The sequence below is a fragment of the Papaver somniferum genome, chromosome 10 (genome assembly GCF_003573695.1).
Source record: "Papaver somniferum cultivar HN1 chromosome 10, ASM357369v1, whole genome shotgun sequence".
Lineage (NCBI taxonomy): Eukaryota > Viridiplantae > Streptophyta > Magnoliopsida > Ranunculales > Papaveraceae > Papaver > Papaver somniferum.
In genome coordinates, this window is record NC_039367.1 from 34255593 (window position 1) to 34264831 (window position 9239).

The 9239-nt window shown below is 36.6% G+C and overlaps 1 protein-coding gene across 2 annotated transcripts; it reads right to left on the bottom strand.

The window, feature by feature from the left end:
- Window positions 1-5361: 5361 nt before the first annotated feature.
- On the bottom strand, window positions 5362-8533 carry LOC113317060. 2 transcript variants are annotated; one of them, XM_026565205.1, is made up of 7 exons: window positions 8355-8533; window positions 7946-8066; window positions 7609-7840; window positions 7281-7440; window positions 6359-6410; window positions 6046-6250; window positions 5362-5902 (listed from the first exon to the last, which is right to left on the bottom strand). In XM_026565205.1, exons 1-7 carry the CDS (start codon window positions 8474-8476, stop codon window positions 5769-5771), a joined length of 1026 nt encoding a protein of 341 aa, XP_026420990.1. In that variant the 5' UTR covers window positions 8477-8533; the 3' UTR covers window positions 5362-5768. The 2 variants fall into 2 exon arrangements, with proteins under 2 accessions (XP_026420990.1, XP_026420991.1); XM_026565206.1 differs by having other exon boundaries at window positions 5825-5959.
- Between the last annotated feature and the right edge of the window lie 706 nt (window positions 8534-9239).

The window sequence follows — 9239 nt, forward strand, 5'->3', positions numbered from 1 at the left end:
ATTCCAAGTAATCTGTTGTGGACTCATGACCTTCATTCACATGCTCCCAAAAAGATACGTTTATCTTGCTATCATGCTGGTTCCTATCATCCCAATGCTTGGTCTTAGGTTCAGGTTCGTAAACCACCACTAAGTCCGAGTCGCCAGACTGACATTTGTTCAACTTGTGCTTGAATCGCGGTTCGTAATCCGGTGCTGGTGAATCTTGAATATACCCAAGCCGAAGCATGATTCTCATCTGATTATACATTGAAAATCCGTAAGGGTAAAACAGAGGGCCATTATAATACACGACGTCTTCCATTGCGCTCACCCTATCATTCTTATAAGGATCAAAGATTACCTCTTCAACTGTGATGTTGTCCAATTTTTGGCGCATTTCTAACAAAACATCCTTTTGGTCCTTATCTTGATAGCTAGTGTACAAGTATCGAGTCCCTCTTGGTTTAGTTTTGTTCCATTCTGGGTTGATTGTGACGTCGGGATTGTCTTTGAACAACGAAGGGAAACAATCGTAAATCCACACCTATATTGACACCAAATAAAATAAAATAAAATAAAATAAAACAATCCGATAGGTATAAAAATATTCAAAGAACAAAAAAGAATAAATAGAGGATACAACTTTGTTCAATCCAATTACCTGGAGTAGATCCGTATTGCCATGAACTTGAGAAGATCGTACCCGAGATGCATTTGATAACTTACAATTCGAATTTGCTACCATGGAAGTCCCCCAACAGTATTTGTTTACATCTTCCAAAGGATAAAAAGTTGAAGAAGGTTGACACTCACCCGGTTACCCTTGCTATCGGGAAATATAACCGAAACAAGTGTGTACAAAAAATACCCAGCCGATGCATAACAACATTCCATATCAGAGAGACCATCAAATTTTTCTTTGATTAGGGTTCCAACAAACTTCTCCCTAATTTCAACGAGTTTGAACTCCCTCTTCGGATATTTCTTTCCCTTCACGAAAAGTCCCTCTGTCGTCTTTTGATCCCATCCAAACAATTTCTCGGTCAATGCATAAATTTCTTCCCAACTAAGCTTCTTCTTGAACTTGTAATTTGTGGATTTTCCTTCGACCGGAAGCCCTAATATCTGTTCTGCGTCAGCGGGTGTAAATGCCATCTCACCAAAAGGTAATTGGAATGTATAGGTTTCGCCATAAAACCTCTCACAGAAACTTGATACTGCAACCTTGTCATATCCAATCACAGAGTTCACAACGGCATTATACAGAGCAGAGTTTCCAATAATCTCTTTAACTTTTTCACATTCATCTTTTAGATCCCACATGGACATTTTCGCATACGAAGATTGTCGCCTGAAAAGACGAACGACATTCTTATGATCCTACAAAAGAAAAAAAAAAGTACATATATAAAAAAAAAAGTTAACATCAACAAATCACATATAAAAACAAAGTTAAGATTGATACGATCGTTTCGTAGATGGTACGAGCCCACGTTCCGGGATATCCAAATAGAACTTCGCATCCATCTCTATGTTCTCCTATGGCTTTACCACTAAGAAGACGTTCCAGCATCAAATATTTGATGGGAATGTGTCTCGCACTCTCTGCAACTAGATTTCTATCCTTCCGTCTTGACGTTTTCTCCTGCTCTTCCTCTTTCTCCTCATCAGCATCATCATCATCATCACCACCAACACCACCTCCACCCTTACTATCATTACCTTCATCATCCTCCTCCTCATCATCAACATCACCAATAACACCACCACCACCATTACCATCGTTACCATCATCATCATCATTAATCTCTTCTTGTTCCCAAACTTCTTCTTTATCGCTTCCGGAAGCAGACACAACAGGGGTGAAAGAATCATACGAATCATTACCTAGGTCTCTTGGTTCGTTGATACAAAAGGGTACCTCACTCGGACGTTTTCCTCATAATGGACCGGCAATTAAGTATTTTCCGTTCCGGGGAGGTTTGGAAGGAGGAGTGGGCATGTGTTCTTTCCTTTCTTTTGACTACAATTGTACATACACAAAAGAAGGAAAAAATAAGTTATGTATTTCATGCTATCAGAAGAAGGGTCATTACTACATTCATTAAAACACAAACGACTCTCAATGAGTATATGAAGACTCTAAGAAGAAAGGCGACGACCCTATGCTACATATTGGCGATTCTCGGTGACATATGTGACGACCCTCTCAATATTTTGGATAGAGAGTATGATCGTTTTCACCCTGGGGTCGTCATATGCTGCTATATAGAGGTAACGACTCTAATATAGGACAAAACAGAAAAATGACGACTTGAATAGATCTATTGACGACACTTCCAATATTTGGGACAGAGAGGTTGTTCGTATTTCATCAGGGATCGTTACCAATCGAAAAAGGGTCGTTCAAACAGGGTCGTCAATAGATTCGATTACAGAGGTAACGACTCAAATCTAGGTTAAAAAATTATAGTAGCATAATTAGGGTCGTTAACCTCAACATCATACATCTTAACGATTTTTCATTATGTATACATTCATATAAAGAATCGTTAGGTTTAAGAAAATACAGAGTAACGACCCGTTCACTGAAACTGAAAAAATTCGGTTCCAAAACACAATTTCACAATCAAAAATCAAGAAAAAATCAAAACAAAAGTGGGTTTTAGTTCACTTCCTTTCTAATCGGCGCCATTTCTTATTCTAATACTTCCCGGCTTGATACTGCAACCTTGGTTTTCAAATTAATCTTCAATTTGGGTTTCTCTACGGTTTTAGGGTTAACAAACTTTCCTTTGTACTCTTCGTTCGAGCCATGTTTGTAGAAGAACTTAATCTTCAATTAAAGTTTTTTGTAATGATTACGACGAAGAAAAAAAATTGGTCGTCAATGGAGGAGATGGAGAACTCGGGTGGGAAAGAGAGGGGAGGGGAGGAGTTTTCTGATTTTGGTTTTAGAAAATGAATTGGGGGTCTTATGTTAGGGTTAATAGGTTGCAGGAAATACCATATAGTCCTAGGAATAATATATTAGAGAGAGTCTAGTCCAGTTGACTCAGTCATGTGTTTGTTTGGTCCTATTTGGGAAAATATATTATAGTTTGGTCCTAAGCTGATGTCATGAATGATGTAATTGTCATCTTGTAGTGGCAGAAATACCTTTTTAGATTTGGATCATATATATAGTCAAAAAGTAAGAGAAAAGAAATCATTTTCATATTTACTTTCTCTCTCATCTTTTTTTCTTTTCAGATCTAATCTCTCTCTTTTTTCTTTCTTCTTCTTTATCTTCCTGCTAATAATGGCATCTCCATTTTTTTTTCTTTCTCTTTTCTTCCTGCTGCTGTAACAATGGTGATTGAAGGTGAAAATCTACGTCTGTGATTTAGATATGTATATCTATAGGTGTAGACGATGAATACGATGATGTTGGTGCGGTTGAATACGATTTTTCTGGGGTTTTTTTTTCCTTTTTCTGCTGCTGCAATTAAATGATGAAGACGAGAAGAATAAACGAATTGTTGTTTCTGTTCATTCTGTTGATGTTGTTCTTGATTACGATATTGATTTGAGAAAAGATTTCTGTTTTTGTTGATTATGATCTTGATTTTTGAATGTTTTTGTCTCTGCTGATGATGATGATGATGAAGAAGAAGAAGAAGAAGAAGAAGAAGAAGAAGAAGAAGATGAAGATCTGTTGATGTTGCTGCTGTTGACGATGAAGACGATGGTGTTTAATCTTGATTTTTGAATGTTTTTTGTCTCTGTTGTTAATGATGATGATGAAGAAGAAGATGAAAGGAGATAAAGATCTGCTACTGCTGCTTCCGTTGATGATGAAGACGGTGGTGTTTTTGAAGACGAAGATGTTGTTGCTGCTATTGAAGACGACGAAGATGATAAAGAAGATGATGATGCAGTTCATTTCATAAATGAACTTTGTTTTTATATGGAGTTCATTTCTGGAATGAACTCTGTTTTTTTAGGTTTTTAATGGAGTTCATTTCTGGACTGAACTTTGTTTTTTATAGATTTTTATGTGGAGTTCATTTCTGGAATGAACTCTGTTTTTTTAGCTTTTTATGTGGAATTCATTTCTGGAATGAACTCTGTTTTTTTTAGGTTTTTATATGGAGTTCATTTCTGGATTGAACTCTGTTTTTTTAGGTTTTCATATGGAGTTCATTTCTGGAATAAACTCTGTTTTTTTAGCTTTTTATATGGAGTTCATTTCCGGAGTGAACTCTGTTTTTATATGGAGTTCATTTCTGAAATGAACTCTGTTTTTTACGTTTTTATATGGAGTTTATATCTGGAATGAACTCTGGTTTATATGTTTTCTGAAAAAATAAGTAAAAATTACCAGGAGTTCACTTTGACGAATGAACTGTTACAAGAAAATAAGTAAATATTAACAAGGAAGGGTACTTTTGTATGTTTTATATTTTTAAATAATTATAGGTCAAACAGTAAAGACATTTTCCCAAAGGACTAAACAGACATGGGCCCATCCAAAAAAAGGACCAAACGATATTTTTTCCTAATATGTTTTTAAATAGAAAGGGTAAAATGTTATTTTACCCACTTTTGTTTGATTCCCTCTTTAATTTTGGAGTGGGTATAAAATTGGCGATGCCACTGAATGTTTTTTGGGGCCCAATTAAACGAAGTTTTGCAGGGATTTGGGTAGTTTTAAGAGCAACTTTTGAACGTAAATATTTTAGTATTATTGTTGATGCTTTTTTGGAGAGTTTATCATGTTAATGATAAAAAAAAAATGTTTTGAGGTTGGGATTCTCGAATGTACAGCTTTTGATTCTGACCGGTAGTAGGATCTGTTGTGAAATGTTTTTAGATTTTGGCATATATGGGTTCTTGATCACCCCCTGTCCGGTCAAGGTCTTGAAAGATTATTCTAAAGCCTAATTGCATTTTCGATGGTTATCTGACGTGGGGCCGAGTCAGATCATTTGTATTTTTTTTATTTTGAAATCAGACCTGATCTTTGACCTTGATTCATTTGACACGGATAATAAAACACTCCCATAGGAACAAAGCACAAGCTCATTTTTTTTGAATTAGATGAATCAAATCTGACTCAAAAATCAAATATATTGAGTCAGATCCAGACGATCCAGATTTAGAAGAGTTGGGTGAAAACAAAACACTCTTAGATTTTAATATTACTATTAAGCCTAATGATATTCCGACCAAGATTGCTGACTTGATCACTCGTTACGGATATTGGAATAGTCTTTGCACTGGGAGATTACCAGCACCAAGCAAAATCAAGTCTTCAATTGTGTAAAAATTGGTAGCTAAGACATAAATAAAATAAAATGCCAGTTAAACAAAATTTACATAAAAATTCAGTGCCAGTAGAAAAAAATTCAAGAAGTTACTATTATTATTATGCGTGTATTCAAATTTGACTTTGTACATCAAAGGCGAGCTACAATCAAGAACTCGCTACAACATGGAAAAAATATACAAGGATCAAAGAACAGGTAAAACTAAATCACTACGAAATTACTTCAAGAAAAGACCTTTTTTTTTCCTTTCATTTCATAATACTGCTACTGTATTTGGGCTTCTCTTATGAAACCCCATAGTTGCACCTTCTTTAACTTTCTTACCACCACTTAACCCATCTACAGCAGAAACCACTATGTAACCAGCATTCGGGTGATCAACGATGCAACAACATGGAAAACAAGGCTAACGATGAAACTGTTAGGCATTAGTAAATGAGATCTCAATTCCAGCTAAGGTACTTTCTGTAGATATCAACTATAACTAGAAAAAGTTCGCTGTCCACAATCAAGGAATAATCCCTCACCACCGCGCGAGAATCTTCCACACTTAGGATGATGAATATTTTCAAGACTGCAGTAATAACAGCAGCCGTTGTTTCTATCTCCTGCAAGACGAATTCATAGAGTTGCCAATACAATTAGTCATAAATCATAACTGTAATCTGCAATGACAAACAAGTCAATTAGCAACTGTAAGAGTAAGAGACAAGTAAAATCACCCAGCCACATACACATTTTAAATACAAACCTGAAATCGAGTCTCTTGGCCCCATGCATTTGCAAAGGTTGAAAGAAGGAACCCCACAGGTAGTTGTCAGTTCGGCAAAAAACATGACCTCTGGAGCATCAGCAACATCGGTCTTCTTTGCCGTGAAGTTGACATGGTAAAGAGTGCATGTCTCAAGAAGCACCTTCGTAATGCAACCAGGCTCCACCAGCTCATATTTTGAACCCTATGAATTTTAGGCGACGACAAGAGAACAAAAAAGAAAGATTAAGGTAATCCAAAAAAAGGCGATCAATTTTCAAGAAAACCAATAAAGATTCAGAAGAAAACTTACTAGTCGACTGTTATAGAGACACAAGGCTTCAACCATGTATTCTACTGGAGACCTGAAATTGTCAAGATTAAAAAAAAAATCAGTCAAAAGTTTGAGCAAATCAAAAGTGTTTAATAGAGTTTACCATAAAGATCGAGAAGTGCCAATAACCATGTCTTAGTTTAATTTCATAACCTCTATCTGCCCTATGTTCGACCATAGAAAAGCTTTCACCAAGACACTCGATTCATACTTGAAAACAAAATCACTCAAAAGTCTAAAACAAGTACTGCCTAAGCTGACCGTAAAAGCATAAACATAGTAACAAACTACACAAAAGGTAAATGAGCACGATAAAGATGGTAAGCAAGCAAAGCGGTAACACTCTTATATGTTACTATGTACATACATACGAGTTCAACTGTCATGGAAAAGAAAATGAAGAAGAAAACGAACCAATATAACCTACTTTACTCAAACTCTTTAGAAGAGTCATTCTTTTAAGAATTACGTAAAACAAATATGCGGCAGCCAGGATGGCTATGGAGAAGTCTAGTATGTTTTTCATCTTTATGTGTCAATCAGGGTCACAGGCAAGATAGCGATATTCTAAGAGATCGGAAGTGTTTGAGATACACGGGTAAGACAAGGAAAGCAAACATTGTAAAGTAATTGTAGTATAAGTTAAATCTAAGGTAGATATGAATTCCAAATAAAACCCAGAAACTAACATCAGCAACCCCAGGACAGACTCAATATATGCAACAAAAGAAAAATGTCAATTAACAGGTGGGGATATGAATATCTACTAAAAGAAGGGTGACAAATAAATAGCTAATAGGGGCTTCCAAGTCCCCCAAACAAAAACGCAATTTATAACTCAATTAGGGATTTCAAAACCCCAGCCCAGACCAATGTTGTTGGAAAAACTAAAGAGAATTACCTGGCTGGCACAACCCTTGAGCGCAAACATTTAAAGCCATCAAGTGAAGGATCAGACTCATCATCACGGAATAATCCACGACCGCCACGCGAGAATCCTCCACCCTTAGGATGCTGAACATTTTCATCCCTGCAATAACAGCAGCCGTTTCTTTTATCTCCTGCAAGACGAATTCATTGAGTTGCCAATACAAATTAGTCATGAATCATAATAGTTATCCCCGATTGACAAACAAATCAATTAGCAAGCAAAACAATGCACTACTGTAGCATTAAGAGACAAATGAAACCACACAAGACACAACCAGAACTACAAGTTAAATACAAACCTGAAATTAAGTCTTTTGCCCCCATGTTTTTGCAAAACTTGACCCAACGATTCTCCCCGCTGGTAGCTTCCAGAACATCCTCTCTGGGAGTTGTCAGTTCGGCGAAAAACATCTCCTCTGGAGCATCAGCAACATCAGTCTCTTTTGCCGTGAAGTCGATATGGTGAAGAATGCATGTCCTAAGAAGCACAGATGTAAGGTAACCAGGCTCCACCAGCTTATAGTTTGTCCCCTATGAATTTTAACAAGAGAACAAAAGAGAAAGATTAATGGGAAAATCCAACAAAAACAGCAATTGATTTCAAGAGAAGCAATAAAGATTCAGAAGAAAACTGACTGCTTCTTTGTTATAGAACCTCAAGGCATCATCTACATACGGCCTTGTTGCATCTCGAACTTGTTCAGCTGTGTACTTACGTTTCTTTATGGGGTTCTTAACCAGGTATTCTGGATCAGGCCTGAAATTTTCAAGATTCAAACCAAAATCACTAAGTTTGAGAAAATCAAAATTTACAACTCCTACTTGCCCTATGTCCGTTCATAAAAAAGCTCTCACCACCAAAATCGGTCAAAGAATTAAAACGAGTGCTACTGCTTAAGTTGACTGTAAAAGCAGCAACATTTGAGTTCAACTGTCCATTGAAAAGAAAAGGAAGAAGAAAATGCACCAAAAATTTAACCTAGTTTACTAGAACTCGTTAGTAAGAATTACTACGTAAAGTGTTGGAAAAATTAAATGGAATTACCAGTTAGACTCCGTGGAACGCAATCTTTTGGAGTTAGATGGAGAAGAAGAACGAACGCTGCGATCAAGTGAAGGATCATAACAACCAATAATTCCCTTTCTATTTGAACGCAGAACCACCATTGCTTTACTCTCTCTCTCTCTCTCTCTCTCTCTCTCTCTCTCTCTCTCTCTCGGGACTCTAACACGGCAACACCTCTACCTCACTCAGAAAGGAGTATTTATAGTGGAATATTATGGGCTTGTGGAATGGCAAGTCTGACTTGATTTCTAGGTCCAGTATGATATTTCCTAATCTAATTGGTTCCACTGCCCTTTTAGAAATTTCACAAAAAGTGAAGGTATTTAAAAAAATTCGGTAGATTATTAGTGCATTATAATTGCAAACTGGAGTCCAACTAGTGAATTATACAGTTCCACCAGTGGCGGAATTAGAAATGTTCTTTATCTAGAGCGTAAGTCTGTAAATTACATGTAGATTTTGCCCAGTTAAAATTAGCCAACAAAATAATGATTTTTTGAGTTTTTAGGGGTGGCTCCAGCCGGGGAATCCTGGATGTACATCCGTCCCTGGTAAACAACTATACATATTGTACGCCAGAACGCCTAACACCATTTTTGCTCAGACCACTAACAGACTTGTACATCCAAAAGCAGCCCATTCTCACACCAACATTTATTTTTTTCGGTTGATGATTTGAATAGCATTATCTAGAACAGAACTCATTAAGGAAATGTGGAGGACCTGTACAAAACATCACCTAATTTGTTTGGGTACGATTCGGGATGTGAATCTGACTCGGGATGTGAATCATCTCGTCTTAAATATGAGATTATTTGTATTTTCATTCTTTTTGATGTCTGACTCGAGGCTATTTGAATTAGG

What these genes read in the sequence shown, in the direction of transcription:
- LOC113317060 (XM_026565205.1), bottom strand. Translation starts at nt 8,476, where the DNA reads ATGGTGGTTCTGCGTTCAAATAGAAAGGGAATTATTGGTTGTTATGAT. An exon ending in GGTTCTATAACAAAGAAGCA is followed by an intron (nt 7,841 to 7,945) that starts GTCAGTTTTCTT and finishes TAAAATTCATAG; the next exon opens with GGGACAAACTATAAGCTGGT. An exon ending in TCAAGGGTTGTGCCAGCCAG is followed by an intron (nt 6,411 to 7,280) that starts GTAATTCTCTTT and finishes TGACAATTTCAG; the next exon opens with GTCTCCAGTAGAATACATGG.